This window comes from Prionailurus bengalensis, chromosome A1, assembly GCF_016509475.1.
Source record: "Prionailurus bengalensis isolate Pbe53 chromosome A1, Fcat_Pben_1.1_paternal_pri, whole genome shotgun sequence".
In the NCBI taxonomy this organism is placed as follows: domain Eukaryota; kingdom Metazoa; phylum Chordata; class Mammalia; order Carnivora; family Felidae; genus Prionailurus; species Prionailurus bengalensis.
Window position 1 is genome coordinate 164,771,646 of NC_057343.1, and position 19,668 is coordinate 164,791,313.

Below are 19,668 nucleotides of genomic sequence, written 5' to 3' on the forward strand. Positions count from 1 at the left end.
CAAAGAAAAGAATTTCTTACAAGAATGGAAAAGATCAAGCCTGAGGCTTCAAAAATAGCTAATCCAATCAGAATGTGAATTTGAATTCACCTCACTCCATTCCCTAGATATTTAGCAGTTTTCTAAGATTTGAAGGGTCAAATTTGTAATTTCATGGGCTTTCAGTCTGCTCAGGGCTGAGTCCTTTAAGCAGAGACTCACGAATGACAAACATCACCACACCACCTGAGGAAACGTACGTGCAGCCTAGGCCAGCGAGTCGGAGCTCCTCAGTTGGGCTGCAGGTTTGGACTGGGAGGAGGTGTTACGACTCCTCCTCCCCTTCCCAGTCCGCAACTCCCCCGCCCCCGCCAACTACTTCGGGCCTCTTAGCGCCTTTCTCCGGCCGGCCCGCCCTTCCTCCGGGTGTCAGAGCAGGGCGCAGGAGGCGGGCCCAGCGCAGACGGGCTGCGCCTCCGCAGCCGGAGGGAGGAGGGCGGGAAGGCGGGCGGCGGCGGCGGAGGAGGAGGAGGCGGGGACTACGCCGGGCGGTAGCTGGCTCCGAGCGCGGTGGGAGAGGAGAGGGTCCCCGGCTGGCTCGGCTGGCGGCCTCTGCCCGGATCTCGGCGCCGCAGCCCTGCGCCTCTCCCGCCCTTCTCTCCGGCTCTGCGGCCCAGGCGCGGCGGAGGTGGCAGAGCCCTGGGCCACCGGTAGGTTGCACGGGGACGGCGGTTCCGCCTGCAACCTTTTGTGCTGCAGAAAAGGTGGTGGTGATGGGTGGGTGGGTTGGGGGGTGCTCCAGTCACTGAGCTCCGGTGCCAGCCCAGTCGCGGCACCGCCCCTTCCTCCCTGCCTCGTGTCGGGGCCGGGCGCGCGGTGCCCGCGGTGCCCGCGCGGTGCCGGGGAACCCCAGGCGGGCGGGTCGGCCTCGGGGTGGACGACGAGGCGACCCCAGGGGCCCCGAGCCTCGGCGGGCTGGTCCCTGAGCGCCCGAGCTGGAAGCTGGGGTCTGGTGAACTGGGTGGGGCCCCTACGGGGTGCGGGGAGCCCGCGGCTGCTTGGCACAGGGGTGGGGCTGGAGACGCCGTGAGTGTGCAGCGCGTGTGAGTGTGCGGGGGCGTGCGCCCCCGTGTGCGCGCGGCGTGCGCTCGCCGGGGAGGTGAGGGGACTCGGCGATCCGGAGCGCCTCTCCCGCGGTGCGGCGGTGCGGAAGTCCAGGCGCGTTGGCGCGCACGCTGGTTCCTCCGCCGGCGTGCCCGCACCGCGGGGCAGACGGCCTCGGGGCCCCATTGAGAAGTAGCTCTTTCCCCGGCCTGCTGCGCCTCTGGCGGCGCGCCACGGCCGCGCGCCTGGTGCGACTGCCCCGGCCAGATAGCGCCCACGGGCGAGCCCTGAAGGTCTTATCTCGCTGGCCCTCCTCGCCCCCACTGCAATCCTGGGAGTGAGGTCGCCCGAGAGCCCGCAGCCCGCGCCCGCTGCGCGTCTGCGGGTACAGCGGGGGCGGACAGGCCGGCAGTGCCGGGAGGGGCGCGCTTGTAGATTGGGGCGGGTTGCTGGCCAGAAGCGAAAGCGGCAGATTTGTTGTTGGGCATTGCCGCCCTCTCCCCACCTGTCGCGGGTGGACTTTTGTAGGGCGGGTGATAAGCGGGGGAAAGGGGTTTCCAGGCGGGCGGCAGTCAGACGCTGAGCAGGCGGCCCCATTGTGAAGCTGCCAAACTCTCTCTAGTGGTGGAATCTGCAAATCTGCCAGCAAGGAGATGGGAACATGAAGGGAATGACGGCCCCGTCCTTTTCCCCTTGCAAGTGTTCCACGTCCTTAGGGTTTTCCTGCTTCTCCACCCACTTCGGTTTGCATCCGGGTGGGTTACTGATGAGTGTCGAGCCAAGATGCTGACAGTGTCTGTGCATGGTGGTTGTACATAGGTAAAACTGGGGCTGGGAACTTTTTAATCATTTGAGGAAGAATGGAGGCAGTAGCATTTAATCGCATGCTTGCTACTCCTAGCCCAAAGAGCAATTCTTGCAAAACATTTCTGACGTTACTAGACTTCATTTTACATTGTTTTTCTCAGATGAGCCACTCTACAATTTAGAGTTGTTAGTTGCTCTGTATGTTTTTTTTTTAACCCTGTAGAAGTTACACTCTCAGGGAGATATAAATGATCTCAGTTTATTTTCCCAGTGATTTCAAAATAAAGTGTTGGTTATTATTGCAGAAGCTTTTGGTACTTTATTAATTAAAGGCCATGCTTTGTGCTTACAGTTATGTTTAATGAATGTTTCACAGATTTCACTGTTTTTATCATGTAACTGTGTATGCATTATAAACTTAATAAAATGTCCAGGATGAAATACAAGGATTAACGAGCCCCTAGACCTCTTGATTTGATAAGAATGGTGTATAGAAAATGCTTCTGTCAGCATTTTAGTTAATTGCAAATGAGACTGTTTAATAGTGACTATTCCAAGATATAAGATGCATAGGATATTCATTGACCTTGCATAATGGTCAGTAAATTTGTTTACCTTCTCTGTGTAGCTTTGTATGCTTTGGGAAGCTATTGTACACTCTTAAAAGTATGTAGTGTGGTAGAAGTGATAAAACTTTGTATACAGTGTTTAAATTTTCTTTGCTGTTGCCCATTTATATCCTCTGGGGGAAGAATCACCTCTTTCCTCCAGAGAGAACTCTTGATTTCATCACAGGCCTATCAGAAGAAGTTTCTGGTTTTAAGCTTTCATGTGGAAGGTTAGCCATTTCCACCGTGTGCACCTGTCCCATTTCAGTTATGTTTCCTAGGAGGCAAATTTCTTGTAAAGACTGCATGTAGACCTCCAGTTCCAGTTACCATCAGTCATATTTGTAGTGAAACTCCCATTTTTTTTTTTTTTTCTAAAAGTAGAAGGTGACTTCACATAATGGTAAGACAACATTGGTAATCTAGCTTTAATTTCTACTAGCAGAAAGAGAGGGGAAAATGAATGCTGCACTTTGAGGGGGTTGCTATTGAAAGAACTGATACTAGCAAGAGAAACACATTTTTGTCTACTGAACCAATTATGGGTTGTCTTACCACCCTGGTGAGATTAGTGATTTGTTTGTAAGGTCAAGGATGGTTTCAGAACAGTCACACTCAACAGCTCTTAAAATTTTTGATGTTAGTTTTTATGAGTTACGAATGGAAAAGTAAGATTAAAGTAATCTTTAAGAGGATCATGTAGGGTAGGCACAGCTAAGCATTTCGTTTTCATTGTGTGTGTTGTGCTTTAGCAGCTAACCTGTTTTATTTCTGCTCAGTGTTTTGTGACTTGAGAGATGTTTTGGTCTGTGTCTTTTTTGTTTTTAGAGTAATATTTGAGACTGGTGGTTGCAAAATATTTTCATTAATCTGAATGCGACTTTTAAAAATAGCTGTTTTTTTTTTTTTTTCCAGGTGCTTTTTTAAAATTACTGATCGGTCCTCAAAGAGCTACTCTGAGAAATACTCCCTGTTTCCTTTTTTTTTTCCTTTGTGTTTTTGAATCTAGAATTAGAACTCATAACCTCTACTCTACCAGTTTCCTTTGCCCAAAATTTATCTTTTCATAACATAATCTTTAATGATTAGTGGGATTTATTTACCAGAATTTTGCAAGGGCTATTTCCTGGCCTTCATATTTATAACCATATGGTTTGGAAGTGATAGATGTTAATTTTTTTTCTTACTGCTATTTTGTTAGTGGATCTGTGCTGAAGTCTGATACTTAGGGCTTTTTTGAGTGTAGAGATTTTATGTGTGGGTTTGAACATTTCCATGTGGGAGCTTTCTGCATTTGGGGGAAAAAAAACACTCCCTTCTCTGGGTTCCCAGGACCATTCAGGTTTCCTGTTCTGTGTATTAGATGTATATTATTTCCATGTCTGTCTGTCTTTCCTTCCAAGCTTCACTTTTTCTATTTGCCCCAGTGCCTGTACAATGCTGGGATATAATAAAACTCCAGAAATACTGTTGAATGACAGAATGAGTAAATGAATAATTGAATGGCTCAATGGATACACCCAAAGAAATACTCCTCAGATCTGTATGGGAAGCCACTGTGCAAGCAGAAGGGGCTTTCTTTCCCTTTTCCCCCCTGTTTTAATTCATTGCCTTTTCATTGTTAAATATTACTTTTGAGTAGAATAACAATGTAATTGCCAAACTGGGACACTTTTGAGAGATAAAGGGTGTGCTATAAATAATTATGCCAGAGAACGGGCTCTGACAGAGACATGGCCACCCTACTTTTGAAGGACATTCTTCTTTATTTACCTGTTTTGCTATCTATCACCTTGCCTGTGAAATTTGACACACTTCCTAGTTAATGTTTGCAAACTTAAAAAAAAAATTTTTTTTAATGTTTTTAGTTATTATTGAGACAGAGAGAGACAGAGCATGCACATGGGAGGGTCAGAAAGAGGGGAGACACAGAATCTGAATAGGCTCCAGGCTCTGAGCTGTCAGCACAGAGCCTGACACGGGGATCAAACTCATGGAGTGTGAGATCATGACCTGAGCTGAGGTTGGACGCTTAACTGACTGAGCCATCCAGGCGCCCCAGTTTGCAAACTTTTCTATCTGCAGAAGATTCATTTGCAGTCATGTGTTGAATGTCTTTTGCTTACTCACTCATGGCCTCCCTATCCAGAGGCCTGTGGGGAAGTCCTTGGCCATGCTCAGTTTTCCCTATTTACAGTGCTTACAAGATAATGTCACAGGGTTTTCTGTTTGTTTCAGCTGTTTATAGCTGGAAGCATTATGTACTCTAGCCTCTGGTCTGTTTACTTCAGTCTGTCTTTCTACACAGCATTTAGTACATCTTGTAAGAATTTCACGTGAATTCTTTTCCTTCTTGCTGACTGTTTTTGAGAGGAGATGCATTGATACGTCTCCAAGCCTTCATGTTCAAAACATTGGCCAGAATCAGTTGCAAGTGTTAAGAGATTTATAGATTTTAAAAGTATTCTAAAAATGTTATTTCAATCTAAAACTTTATTCTAGATTTGAAAGCAGAGGAACCTTAAAGTGATTATCTCCGCCAGCCCTGGAGCTGAAGTGGAAATTTAGGAAATGGTTGGTAATTTCATAGTAAACAAAGCGTATTAACTCACCTTCCCTATTATGACAGTGACCGTGGGCTTTGGAGTCAGACTGGTAGGCATTGAGATTCTTGCTTGGACTCTCAAATAGTATTATTTGATTGAATACTTTAAAATGGGGGTAGTATTTTCCTCAGGGAGTAGCTATAAATCGCTTATAGCTTTTGGCGTAAAGAAGGTGTTCAAAAATACTGGTTTCTTTTTTATTAAAAATCCCAATCTGTTGGAAACTTTTATATTAGACTCCTAATTGTTTGTAGTAGATGAGGGTAAGCCCTTACTATAGTTTTTTGTTTTGTTGTTTGTTTTTGTAACTAGTTTCCTTTATAGGCAGTCTCTTTAAAGAAGTTATATTCTTATACTCGTGTCTGGTCTCATTCTTTTGATTCTTCCCCTTTTTCATCATCTTTATCCTCCTCCTCCTCTTAGTCCCTGTGCACAGATAGCAGGTGGTACACGCCTGACAGAAAGCAAAGTCAGAAATGAGTAAAACTGAGACCAGGAAAGGAGCTTCCGTACCTTGGTGTTGCCCGGGTGGCTCCCTTGGACTCCGTGTTTGTATTCTATTTTTGGCTTGGCAGTGCCCTATTAGGGATAATCAGTTACTACACTTTGTTTACTATGAAATTACCACCATTTCCTAGACTTCCACATCAGCTCTGGGGCACGAGTGGGATAATTACTTTAAGGCTCCTCTGTTTCCCAATCCAGAATGAAGTTTTAGGTTGATTTCTCTTTTGCTGTTGAAAAAATGTTGGACAATACATTTCTTCAGTGCATTTAAAAGTTTGAAGGGAAGCATGTATCACCAAGTACATGGTGCAAATTTTATGAAAGTATGAGATTTTATACTGTTTTTGAAAACGATTTTTGATTTAGACTTAAACCAGATCCAGACTTTTCCCACGTTCCTCCTGCTGGGTTTTCAATCTAAAATTGCTAAAAGTCTAAATGAAGTTTATCTCACTTTGTGATAGATGTAGTCCTGAAATATTCAGCGGAAATGTCGATCTGTATTTGATGCCCAACCACTGGTTGATACGTGTTTGTCCTGCCTTACGATTTATGATTTTAAAGTATCTTACCCGCTCCTGGAAGAAAGGGCCCGTGACTTAGAATGACTTCGTGGAAGACTGCACTATGTGCTGTGACATCCTAACACTTTCCAGTTGGAAATAACACTAGAACTAGTAGCTAAAACTACCTCCCTCTAATCATTTCACAAGTGAGGCAGTAAAGCTTTAAAATAAAGTGCCTCCCCACACATTGGAAATAGAATTCCATTTACAGAAATTAATTTACATTTTCAGGAACATGGTTATTGTGTAAAAAGCTGTACATCCGGGCTTATGGCTGAACAGAGGCCACATGTATATAAAGCAACGTCAGTGGGCTTTGGAGTCAGACGAGATGGGGTTCGGGTTCAGACAGCGTCACCTGATGGAATACTTACACTGGGGAGGATACGTCCTCGTGGAGTAGAAGTTAAGATGCAGTGAAAAACAATGGTGTAGGGCTTTTGGCGTCCAGAAGGTGCTGAAAAGTCTTAGTTTCTTCTTTAATTTCCCTTCTCCATTAAAAATCAATTTACTTGAATTAAGAAGTCAGGTTGCCAGGGTGCCTGGGCAGCTGAGTGGGTTAAGCCTCCGACTTCGGCTCAGGTCACGATCTCACAGTTGGTGGGTTCGAGCCCCCATTCGGGCTCTGTGCTGACAGCTCAGAGCCTGCAGCCTGCTTGAAATTCTGTGTTTCCTTCTCTCTCTCTGCCCCTCCCCTGTTCACACTCTGTCTATCAAAAATAAAGAAACATCTACAAAAGAAAAGAAGTCAAGTTGAGCTTTCTAACGGTAGTATTGGGGAAATTTGGAGGGGTGAGTGTATGAAATAAAGAATGTATTGTCAGGCAACAGCTTCGTGACATCACAGTTCACTTTATGTAAAAACCAGAGGCTGCATTGCTGGAGGAGAAGCTAGTGTTCATCATCGAGGTGTCTTGGCTCCCCAGTCTGAACCGGGTTTGTGCCACAGGCGGTGGCAGGGAGCGTGTCTGTTTCTTAAGTGGACCCACGTTCCGAAGGCTGATAAACGTGTGAGCTGCTCGGGATGACCGTTCTTGGTGCACGAACTCCTTCCAGTTCCTCAAGCTGCAGGGGCAGATCCCTTTAATTCGGGAATTATCCCTTTCCTTTGGCTAAAACTCTTCAGTCCTGGCAAGGGGACAGTAATAAAGTGACAAAGTCCTTGCCTTTTCCCTTGCTGTTTGCAGTTGGGCATGTTTCATGGTAGCCGCTGTGTCGGGCCTGTGCACCTGTGGGGGTGAAGTGGCTCCACAAGGCTCGTTTGGGGCTCCCTCACCCCAAGATAAACACAACAACAGAAATGCAGCAACCAAAGAAATCTTTACAGGTGGAAAGGACTTTGGGGAATTTTCTTAGCCTTAAGAAGTTAAGCCAATTAACTAGGAAGGTAGGAGATACAGATAGATTCTCTTACACATTACCTTCCCAGGTAGGGGGAAGACGCAAAGGAGATGCTAGAAACCTTAAGCACTGTGGTAACTCCAAAGAAGTGTTTTTCAAATTGTTGCTAGGAAGGAAGGAAGGAAGGAAGGAAGGAAGGAAGGAAGGAAGGAAGGAAGGGCATTGTTTTCCAAGACCTTTCCGTTTATTTGCTTCAGAGCAGCAGTCTTATGAAGGATTTTTAATTGTTGCTATTTTGTGGCTAAAATGAGTAGACACCAAAAATTAATTGCATGACAATAACATCACACATCCATAAAGGACTTTGCAGAATATGTTCACCTGCCTCCTCTCGTTAGATCCATACAACAACTGTATGAGGAGGAAGGGTGGTACTGTCCTCATATTAAATAATTGCTCTTGATGCAAGGTCAAGAGGCAGCGTTGTTAGCAAGGCCAGGACTAGGACCTGTTCTTTTGACCTCAGCCTCAGGGTTACTTTTTCCATAGGATACTCTGAATCTCTTGAACACACGAATTGGTGGTGGAATCGACTTTGAACCCCCCAAGTTTTTGTGTCTCTGTCTTTAGTCCAGTTAGCTGCTCTTAGTCTCAAGGTAGAATTTCAGCAGCAGAATACAGAGGAACAAACATGATAAAGTGTTTGAAGTTAAAATTTAGCCGAACAAACTCAAATTGCTTTAATGAAATGAATTAATATTGTGTCCTCTCTAACCTGTACCTGGTGTTAGTACCTCCTGCTAGTTTCATCCTCTTTTGCAGTTAGAATTCTTATAATTGCTTTGTAAGTTGTGTTACTTGTTATATTAAAGGTTTATTTTTATATTCCATGTTTAGTATCTGGAGTAGAGCAGAAAAAATAGTATGCCTGTGTTCCCTTGGGACTCATTGGACATTGTACAGTGACATCTTCTGGGATTTAGTCTGGTGAGTTATATTTTGCTTTTTCTGTTTTTTAACCAGTTGTGTGAACATAGTATCATAATGTAATTTAAGGACCACATAAACAATGAACATGAAATGTCAGTATATCATTACAAATATGTACACTACAATTACGAATTTTTTCATGATGAGAACTGAAATTACTGTTGCAGAATGAGACTGTTACTATCTTGAAGTGTTTGCTTCATTGATTGAGTAGGTTTTTTTTTTTTATTTCCTATAAGATACAGGACATTTTATGGAATAAGATTTCAAAATAGAGTAGTTAAGAGGTAGTTGCTCTAATTTCAGGGAGATTTTAGTAAAACATGAATCCCTAGGGATTGGCACAATAATTTGCAAAAAGTTCTAGTTGTGTATTATCCCACATAAAGAATGGCAAACAGGTGACTGAATTGAGCATCATTTTCACTTGGTCATGTAGCAGTTCACGGCAAGTATGACGTTCCTTTTATTACTCCATGAATTTACACTCGTTCAAATTATGCAGTGCTGTTGTCTTCTTTTAGTTCTTTTTCAGTGTGTCATCTGTGTATCTGTGCTAACACAGGTGTCCATGTGACTCCATCTCTTTGAAGGTGAAAAACATTTAATAATGATCATTATAGCTTTTAGCATTTTAAAAAGTGTGTTAGTGTGAGTTCATGCTTTGGTATGTCCTGCTTGGGCAATGTTTTTGTAGGTCCTTCGTTTGAATTAGAGTCATCATAATCCTTGGGGGGTGGGGGGAATCCTTGGGGGAAAAAATCTAGTTTCCTAATGAGTGATTTCCAAATTAGCAGTCAGCAGCAGAATGACTCAAAAGAATGATGGGGGAAAACCAACACTTTGGTGTCAGTAGGTAGATATAGCTTATTAGATTTATGAAAATGCATTTTAAAACATTGAAAAAATGGAAACATTACTACATTTTCAGTTTTGAGAAAGAAAGCAAGAAGTACAAAATACTTTTAGAGGATACTGAGTAAGAAATACTGTGGCTGGGTTATTAACTCATCTGATTTAAATAAAGCACAAAACTACTTGCAGTGAGAAGAAGCTACAGGAATGTGTGTGTCTGTTTGTCTCTATCTTTCTCTCCAGATCCATGTCTGTAGACAAATGCATGTATACATAATTATAGATATATTTATAAATGATAGGACAGTCTAGCATAGCTGCAGAAGGTGAAATGAACCAACTCAAGAGGCAGTAAGTTACTTGTAATTGAAGGTGTTCAAACACACACTGTAACAGCCATTAAGATTCCTTCTGATTCTGAGATTAGATAATGTGAAGAATTTTAAAAGTAGGACAGTCAAAAACTTGGAAATATGTGATAGACTTCTTTTATTTTTAAAGTCTGAATTATTGACATATAAATTATATATAGTGAAATTCACCCTTTTGTATAGTTTGATGAGTTTTGACAAATGTATCCAGTTGTAGAAAGACCACTACAGTCAATATGTAGAATATTTTAATCACCCCCCCTTGTAGCATTTTGTAGTCATTGATTTTTTTCCAGAATGTCCTATAAATAGGATCACACAGTATGTAGCATTTTCTGTCTGCAACTTTCACTTGTGTAATGCTAGTCTGCTCCTTTTTGTTGCTGAGTGGTATTCCACTGTATGGACGGACCATGGTTTCTTTTTCCATTTCCCTGTTGATGGACATTTGGATTGTTTCCAGTTTTTGGTGATTAAGAATGAAACTGTTAAAAACATTCACATTCAGGTCTTTGTGTGAACATATATTTTCATTTTTCTTAGTAGGTAAATGCCTACAAGTTGGGTAGGTGGGTTTTTTAATAAGTACTTATTTAACTGTACAAGTAATTGCCAGACTGTTGTCCAAAGAGCTGTATCTGACAGAGGCTGCTAAGAAACTAAAGTAACTGTACCAAAGTATGTGCAGATGAAGGGGCCTGGTTCTCATTCAGCACTGATTTATTTTTATTTTATATCCGGTTTTAACAAGGTTGGTTAGCAGATCATTATTAAGCCCACAATGGATTAGAAACAGTAAGTTAAAGGTCTTAGGGATAGGTTGTTAGCAATTCAGAGCATACAAAAATGATATCCACTAATATGACAATAATCACTGATTGAAAGCAAACAAACAAACAAACAAACAAAAAAGGCAGTGAAATTCTCCTACTAGGTAAGTTCTCTGACAAGTTCCCAAACATGTCTGCATAGTAGAATCTCCTGGAGATCTTTTGTAAACTTCAGACCCTAGGCTGTACCCCCGATGAATTAAATCACAGATCTGGGGTAGAGCACAGACATCAGTATTTTTTGAAGCTCCTTGGATGATGTTAGCATGTGTACAAGCTTGGGAACCATGTGCTGCAGGCCCAGCATGATGAAGTTGATGGAGACAGGAAACCAGGAAATGTCTGCCTGACTCTGGGCAGGCCCCTGCCTTCATGGCTTCAGAAGTTCAGCATCCATGCAATCCAAAAATCATTCTGGCATTAAAACTAGGTGGTTCTAGATATTACTAGATTGACAGTAGTCATGCTTAGGAGACTCCCCATTTTCCAAGAGTCGGCTTTATTCCAAATGGTTCATTTCTTGAAAAGGATTTGGTTCACATGGTGACATTTTTGTTCTGTATATTTAGACAGTTATATCTGTTTTCTTTTAAATGGGATTGCTGTGTGTTACTAAAAGCGGTTCAAACATATGGAACAATTTTTTGATTACTGGTGGTGACTTTTTTTTGATAGGCTTGATTAAAAAAAAAAAAATTCCCAGAATGCAGTATTTCTCAAAAAGAATTCTTTGTGTGGCAATTGTGAAACTTCTCAGCTATTTTCAGAGCTGGTCTAAGGAGCTAAGGTGTTTAGGTTATATTTTTTTAAGGCCCCTTGTGCCACATGCTTAGGAAGTTAGATTTCCTGGGGAGTGTTCAAAGCTGAACAGATTCTAGACAGGTCACAGTCTTTTGACCGTGCTCATCTTGCTGTACTGGGTTCCCCACATGTGTGTTGTGGTTTGTACCTGTTGGCATTAGTTGCAACCAAAATTCATAATTGCAGGCTGTACCTAGTGTTTTTAAAATATGCACTGTATGCACTGTGTACATTTTTCTAGCAAAACATGTTACCTTGTCTAGTGTTGTCTAATTTTGAATCCTCATCTATTTCAAAGAAATAAATGGCATCCGTGAACACTGTCAGGTCTTGCATGTTTTATAAGTATATGTTAGTCCCCTTGTGACAGATGAGATTGTGAGGCAATTTGATATGGAATTAAAGAAAATTTTTTTAATTATATAAAATTTTTAAAAAATATATGAATTATGTTTGTTCTTCGAAGTACTTAAGAAACTCACTTTTAAAAGTACTATTCAGCTACAAGTTGACTTTTCTATTCTCATTGTACTGTGTTGTTCTAGACTCTTCTATCAACAGAAATTTTGCTGCTTTTGTTATTATTAACAATACTTTCCCTGTTTTCTGTTTCCAGTTTTTATTTTTGCTTTAAACTATATATGAAAGGCATTAATGGAATCAATAAGGATATTGTTGGTCTCTGATTTCTAGTGTTCAGCAGTGCAGAAGTTAGCATTGTGCCTGATTTCCCGCCTCATGTTTATTCTTATTGATGCAGTGGGAGAGGGTGCCTGTTGCACATACCCGCAGTGTTTACAAGAGTTCTTGTAATCTTTTACCTTGGCAGTATGCGTTTATGATGCACAGTTTATTTTAGGATATGAAACAAAATGCTTAGTCATGAGCAGTTTATGAAGAATAACAAACCTATAAGCAAATTTGTCATGGGAAAATATGAAGCATGTTCTGCCAAACAAAGGCCATCTCCAATTGTAGTCATGGTAGCCATGTTTCCTGATGAGTGGTTTTAGTGAGAAATTTTGCAATGTGAAATATTGGACATCCATCTTTAGCGTCACTGGTGTATTATTATTATTATTTTTTTTCTGTAGGATTGCAGAATTAGAAAGTACCTAGACTTCTTCAGAACATACTAGATGTGATCTATACCACTTCTACCCACTTAAGAGATAGCCTGTGGAAGCTGATTTGCTAACTACTCCCAGGATCTTGCTCCAGTGTGCAAATGCAGTCAGGAAATTCTAAGGAATTTAATAGCATAAAAACTTTGCTTTCAGTCACATTGAAGAATGGAAGGCATGCTGCTTAGTCAGCATTCCACCTAGCTAAAAACAAAATATTTGCCAACCAGCATTCTCTTTTCTGAAACCCCGCCGCTACCTAGCTTCCTTAGTGCTGCATAGTGGATGCTCTTTAGAAAGGCAATATATTAATTAAAAAGGATCCTTTAAAAACAAAAAAACAACAACAAAAAAAACTAAGTGGTCTGCAAGAGTTCAGGTTGTTGCAGCATTGACATTCATTCCTACGTGAATATTAAGGTCTGAAGATGTTCTCATGAATTTGGCAGCACACTGCAGAAACCAGTGAAGCCACCTAAAAGAGCTGTTAGTTTTGAGACTCTCGTACTGTTTGGAGCAGAAATACTGATGCTTTTGTAGCAAAAACGTGCACAATTCTCCAGAATTTACAGTTGTGCATCAAGAGAGATTGAGTAGGTTGCAGCTTTATGTGTATTTCAAACAGCGTTTTTATGTTCCAGCACAGTGAGACTATAATTCAGAAATCTGATGTAGAGTATTGACCTTAGTTACTAGGCTAAATATTTGTTAGAGTGTATTAGAAATGCTTATTTCTTTGACTTTCTCATTCGTTGGTGTTTTCTAACAAGGGAGCGGGTTGTTTACCTTAGCAAAATAACGGTAGGTTTCTTACACCAGGGCTGCTTGGCTGAAATTTCCAGAGCTCTTTAACCACATCTGTTCCTTTTGTTTGACAATCTGGGTGAAATCATTGTCTATCAGGTAAATGCCTGTAGATCCTGTTAGGCAGTTTTGCCCAGGCCAGGTGATATTTTTGTGTGATGTTATGGCTGCTGGAAACTTAAGCAGTGGTGGTTACGTACCTCATGTTTCATGTTCCATCAGATTTTGACCTTTATACATCACTTTACTCACTGTCTTAAGTTTTCTCATTTTCTAGGTGCTTATTTTCTAGATAATAGATAATTTCTGCCTTTTACTCTCAGACCTTTGTATCCTGCCACCCTTTATCCTCATCCTCTAGAGAGTCTCACAGTTCTTGATGGTCTGCCTCGATGCAGCAGAATTGGCTTAGTATAGGAACACACTTCCAAGTGATTCTGTTGATCACAGAAGCCTGTGCCTGCTCTTCTTTGTGGTGATTTTGTGTGTTACCTTGTTTAGCAATTTTTATCCTTCAGAGGCAAAAAAGACTTTCAGCCTAGCTCCGTTTGAATTATTACCCAAATCAGAATGGGTGGAGTGTGAATTCATGGGTTTGGGGAAGTTTATAATGTACCAAATGAGAATGCAGGAACGTGGCTGGTGGAGGTCTGTGGACTCTCATGGGGTACCAGGTTTGGAAGAGACCTAAACCATTGTGTCACTTAATGTGGACTAACTGCTGGAGTGTCATCACCTGGGTCATTCTTGAGTGAGGTACCTATCTGGGTGTGTGTTCTCTTTCCTCTGTAGCCTGGGTTATTTTAGCCTCACTGACCTTCCTCGTCTTTCAGAATGGAGTATCAGAGAAACACTTCGTGCCTATAGCTGCCTGTCAGGTTAGGTAGGTTGGAGGCCTTGAATCTGTCTTCTTGTGCTTCTTCTGGGCTGTAGAATTAGCGAGAAAGAAAGTATTAAATTAGTTTGTCATTTGGCTTAGGGTCAACATTTGTTCAGCATAAGGTTTGATGAGGCTTGGGTTCTCTAAAGTTGATTAGGTAAGAAATCTTCAGGTTTTTGTATGCATGTCAAAGTAGCTGATAGTCGCCTACTATTCCTGTCCTGTTAACAGAGCTATAAATTACACGGTCAAATATAAATTTATTTTTACATTAATAATATAGAATAAAGTCAATCGCTTTAAATCTGGAGGGTCTGAAGGGCTACAGTATCCTGATTAAATTAAATTTGGGAATGCATAGTCTAAGATTTAGAACAGGAAGTAAGTAGAGTTCTGTGGATCCCTTTGGCGTTTGCTGTATCTCAGGAATTCTTATTAGTGTTAGTTTTCAGTTGTGCTATAGATGTGGGCTGTAGTGAGGACAGGATAGTATCTGGGAACTTCTTCATAGTCTTGGTTTATTTTCTAATGAAGGAAAGTATAGCGTGTAAATGAGGGAATAAGGTTCTTTTTTTTTTTTTTCTTCTAAATTAAGCTTTAGAATTGCTTGGATTTTAAATGAATACCCAAACTTTGGGAAGAGCTTCAATTAGGGAAAGGTTGTTTTACAACGAGATTTTATAAAAATTATTTAATAAATTTATTTTTCAATAAATTTTTCATCTTAAAGTTGACATCTTAATAGTTGACTCTTAGACATCGTTTTGATTAGCCATCTGAGATTCTTAAAACTGTGTTTTCTACTTCTGATTGATGATCAAGTAGAAATAAAGTTTCTCTGAAATGACACGGCCACTCGGTTTTCCTTAGTATTTTATTTTCCAAAGTTTGATTTATCTGCGGCTTTCTAGAAACGTGGCCATTATTTGTGGTACTTGGTGTCAGTAGGGTTTTCCAAACTATGTAATGTGATCATCGTGGTGAATAATACCAGCATTCATTGAGAATTGTTCTGCCATTTTTTATACTATTCAAAAGTACAGTGTTTTAGGTATTGCAAAATAAAATAACTCTCAGAGCAATAGCTGATTAAACAATCAAAGTACATCTGATATTTTATATAAATTCACTGTTAAAAATGACCTGATGGATTGGATTGGGGTTTATTTTTAAACTACAAAATGGTTTGCTCTAAACAATTCATTGGGTGTATGGGAGGAACAACATTTACAACATTTGGGGAACTTTCCCTGAAGGCTCCCCATACCTTAAAAAGAAAAATTGGGTCTGATTGGAACCTTTGCAGAAAGGTTTTTATCTTTCATAAAAGTCCCTTAAACACAATTGAAAAAATTGTGGGCGTGAGGAGCTGAGTGCTTGTTTTAAATTAAATGATGGAAAATGTAAAGATTTAAATTTTCAGGTTGGGAACGTTTAGTGCATTCTTGGTAAATAAACTGTGTGTATTTTTATTTGCTTAATGTTGAGATCTGTATTTGATTTGCTTAATAGCACATGGAGGAATAAACTTTGTGTGATTTGTGTGGAGTGCCTCATTTAGAGAAGTATTGTTTTCTGTTTGCTTCTTGTCTGAACCTTTTAGTAGTACTCCAGACTTTAATTTAACCTGCCTTTGAGTTCTTGAAGGCAGAGAAGTAGTAGTCATTTTATGCCTGCTCTGGAATGCTTTATGGACACAGATAAAAATCTGGCGGTTGTTCACTGGCTGTTCTTCAGGCCAGTGTTACTTCATGCTCCCTGAGCCTTCTAAAATGATCAGCGTGGCCCAGGATTCTGTGTCTTATACCTTTACAATCTGAGTCTGTTTGCTTTCAGGGGTGCGCAGACTGGTGCCTAAGATGGAAGTAGATGTTAATGGAGAGTCCAGAAGTACCCTGGCCACCCTGCCCTTGCCTGTGGCGGAGGCGAGCTCCCCAGGAAAGGCAGAAGCAGAGAAGCCGCGCTGTTCCAGCACGCCGTGCTCGCCGATGCGCCGGACTGTGTCGGGCTACCAGATCCTGCACATGGACTCTAACTATCTGGTGGGCTTCACAACTGGTGAGGAACTCCTGAAGTTAGCCCAGAAGTGCACAGGAGGTGAAGAGAGTAAGGGAGAAGCTGTGCCTTCCATGCGCTCCAAGCAGCTGGATGCAGGACTTGCACGTTCCTCTCGTTTGTATAAAACCAGAAGTAGGTACTACCAGCCATACGAGATTCCGGCGGTCAATGGCAGGAGGCGAAGGCGGATGCCCAGCTCGGGAGATAAGTGCACTAAATCTTTACCTTATGAACCTTACAAGGCCCTCCATGGGCCCCTGCCTCTTTGTCTTCTTAAAGGTAAGAGGGCTCACTCCAAATCTCTGGACTACCTCAATCTAGATAAAATGAACATCAAGGAGCCAGCGGACACCGAAGTGCTCCAGTATCAGCTTCAACACCTAACCCTCAGAGGGGACCGTGTGTTTGCTAGGAATAACACATGAATGACTTATAGAGAGTGCAGACCAGTCTAGGCCAGCCTGCGCTTGGCGGGAAAAGACCAGTCTAGGCCAGCCTGCGCTTGGCGGGAAACCCACTGTTGTACTCTGTACAGGACTCTTCATGTTACAGATGGTTATATCAGCTCAGCGTTCCTGGAACAGAAAAATTGTTTGGATCAGATTTCAAATGCAGGGATGAAATCACAGGTACTTTGGGGGAAATCATTCTAGAGCACGCAACTGCAAAGAACACAGAATGTTGGCCGTTAGTCTGTATAGCTTTTTAGCTAGGAAAAACGGCTTCGGGTACAGTAATACCATCTTTATGATTCTGACACTCAAATTGGGAATGTTATATGCTTGGTTGTTGCTGACTTGGTATGATTCATTAGAAATTGATATCCTTAAGTACTCAAGTACTTCTTTAATCTCTGTATTTTACTATAAAATGTATGTAATGATTTGTTTTACGAAATTTAGAACTTGAACATTGCTGAATTGGACCACTTTTTATTTTTAAATATTGAGTTTAAAGATTTTATAACTGGTTTTGCACTGAAAAAATTAACATTTCAGATTGACAAGAGAATAATCTTTCTTCACTTGCCTCAATAATACTATTGAGCAATGAATTTTTTTATTTCCGCATGGAAAGTTATTGATCTCTATGGCTGTAAAATATTTCTTTATAGCATTATTAAAGTGTGTCTTAATACAATTAAATTTGGGATACAAAGTATTTATTTTACAATGGGTGGGGGGAAGCTTTTCCAGAAAGTTTCCAATATGAAGTTTTCATAAGTTAAAAAAGTTTCCTTAGTGCTTACTTTCTAAGTTAAAATTCATCTGGAACTTTAAAATGGAAAGGATTCTTTTAATTGTGGATGATAGGCATAATACTGTTTGCATCTGAATGTTCTGTAAGTGAATGAAACTTTAATAGAAGGACTCATGATTTCTACTATCGAATGCTTAAACTAAGTATGAAGTGATACCATTCAGCATGGCATCGGGTCATTCCAGTTTTAGTTCTGTGCAGCTCAAAGCGCTCATTGAAATTTCAGTTTCTAGGATTAGTGTGGGAGCCTAAAGGGCTTCTACAGTTTTAATGGGTTAATCCTGGATTACTTAACAATTTATGTCAATTGCACTGGTTTAATTTGTTGCTAAAGAAATAATGCCCTGGCTTTAGTAACAAATACAGCTCAACTATTCTTGAATATATTTTGAGGAAAATGTATGTAACTTAACCTTTTGTAAAAGTTTCTATTTTTTTTTTTCTTTTTTGACTCTTGAAGGTGCAATTTATTACCGAATTGGCATTTCTGGCAGCATAGAACTGCTTATTTGAAATTTTATTTTGGAGACTGTTTCTTAGGTGTTAGCCATCTTGCTTATAAAATAAGAACACCTTTTATTAATGAGTGGGTCATTCCTGGTGCAGATAATGACTTTTATTTAGCCAGAATGAATGGCTAACTCTATGTAGAGCAGAGTAAGTATTAGAAAACCCTAGGAACTCTTTAAATCAACATTTATTATACTTTCACTGAGGCAAATCATGTGAAAGAGCCTTGGGGAAGTTGACCCATATCTTAAGACTGTGTTGGTCAGATTTCTTGGTGGGCTGGAAATTTTCAGCTGTTGTATATTTTAAAGTAAATTGCACCTTTGTAACATATTGTATTGACGAATGATCACTAAGATTAACTATATCTATACAGTCATTAGTTTGACAAGAAATAGAATCCTGTCAGATGCCAAAGAGTTGGGATTTTTACGTTTAATGATTAAACACCGTTATTTATTGATGATTTACCCTGTGGAACTGTATTATTTCTAACTATGAAATAAAAGGGTGATGTAAACACACATTGTTGTGTGGTGCTTTAAACAAGGTCCATCATCAGCAGGCTAGTTACTGTTCAAGAATTCCACCTAAGGACTTGTTTTTAGGCCCCATTTTTGTAAAAAAAAAAAAAAAAAAATTACTTTTGTAGCTCATTTGTATTTCAGGGTAAAGGATATATTCATGGCAATGGTATGCATTCAGTCCATGAGGAAACACAACTGGGTGCCTGTGACATCTGTCCCTGCTCGTGCACCTAAGTAATTTCTTGAGCTAAATAGAAATATGTAGCTCTTTCGTTTTGGTTTTAAAGACAAGTGAACCTCTGTGGCAAAAATGAAGGGGTCGGAAGTTTGAGATATGACATATTTGCAATGATCTGGTTAGTAAAGAGAAATAATTTTCAGTTTGGTTGTAAGTTTTGAAAGTCTAGGTCTGTAGTTTACAGAGTGTGTTTGGAGAGCTCCTTTCGGTCTTGTTTTCTGTGCTCTCCATTATCTTGTGCTCCTAATGTAGGTAGTATCCCATCAAGAAAAAAGGGTAGGCTGGATCACTTTCAGCTGCAGGGAAAAAAAATTCCATTTTCTATAGACTTTTCACATGGTTTCTAATTTTGAACTCTTTATCCCCCCCCCCCAATTTTTATTGAATTTAGTATTTTATACTAAACAGGGCTCCATTGGCCATAACACAACCTGCCTTTAAACAAATTGCCATCCTATATGGCTTTATTTATTTATTTTTTTCCTTTTTGGAAAAATACCATGTTTTAGAGGCTCAGCTGATGTAGCAGTGGAATTTCACTCTTTGCTCAAATCTGAGGTGAGCTGCTTTTGCGCCTCTGACTTCTACCTGGCTGTGTTTGCACCTCTGTTTCCAGGGCTCCTGTAGTCAGCAGTCAAGGAGGGAAAGACTTTTGGGGGTGGATTAAAATGTAAACTGGTTCAGAACCCCCAGATCTTCCAGACTCCGGCTCAGCTAGGCTACTGTTCCAGGCTATTGCTCCTTATGTAATGCCCGTATGTGTGTCTTTTTCCTTCTCTAACATAATTATTTAAGTGATTCTAATATTTGGGATTTGGGAAGCTTTTATAAGATTGTAAGTTAACTTACAAAAGCAAATTGGCCTTTAACTGAACAAAGAATGTTTCTTCAACTCTTGAGAA

At 40.7% G+C, this 19,668-nt stretch overlaps 1 protein-coding gene across 2 annotated transcripts; it reads left to right on the forward strand.

Annotated features, from left to right (window-relative positions):
* Positions 1-428: 428 nt before the first annotated feature.
* Positions 429-18,525, forward strand: MACIR (macrophage immunometabolism regulator). Of its 2 annotated transcripts, XM_043595028.1 has the most exons (3): positions 438-689; positions 8,416-8,505; positions 16,010-18,525. In XM_043595028.1, the coding sequence occupies exon 3, from the start codon at positions 16,033-16,035 to the stop codon at positions 16,654-16,656; it is 624 nt and encodes a 207-aa protein (XP_043450963.1). In that variant the 5' UTR covers positions 438-689; positions 8,416-8,505; positions 16,010-16,032; the 3' UTR covers positions 16,657-18,525. The 2 variants fall into 2 exon arrangements, with proteins under 2 accessions (XP_043450971.1, XP_043450963.1); XM_043595036.1 differs by lacking the exon at positions 8,416-8,505 and having other exon boundaries at positions 429-689.
* The last annotated feature ends 1,143 nt before the right edge of the window (positions 18,526-19,668 follow it).

Bases quoted from the DNA above. Each gene is read 5' to 3' on its own strand.
- MACIR (XM_043595036.1), top strand. From the start codon at position 16,033: ATGGAAGTAGATGTTAATGGAGAGTCCAGAAGTACCCTGGCCACCCTG.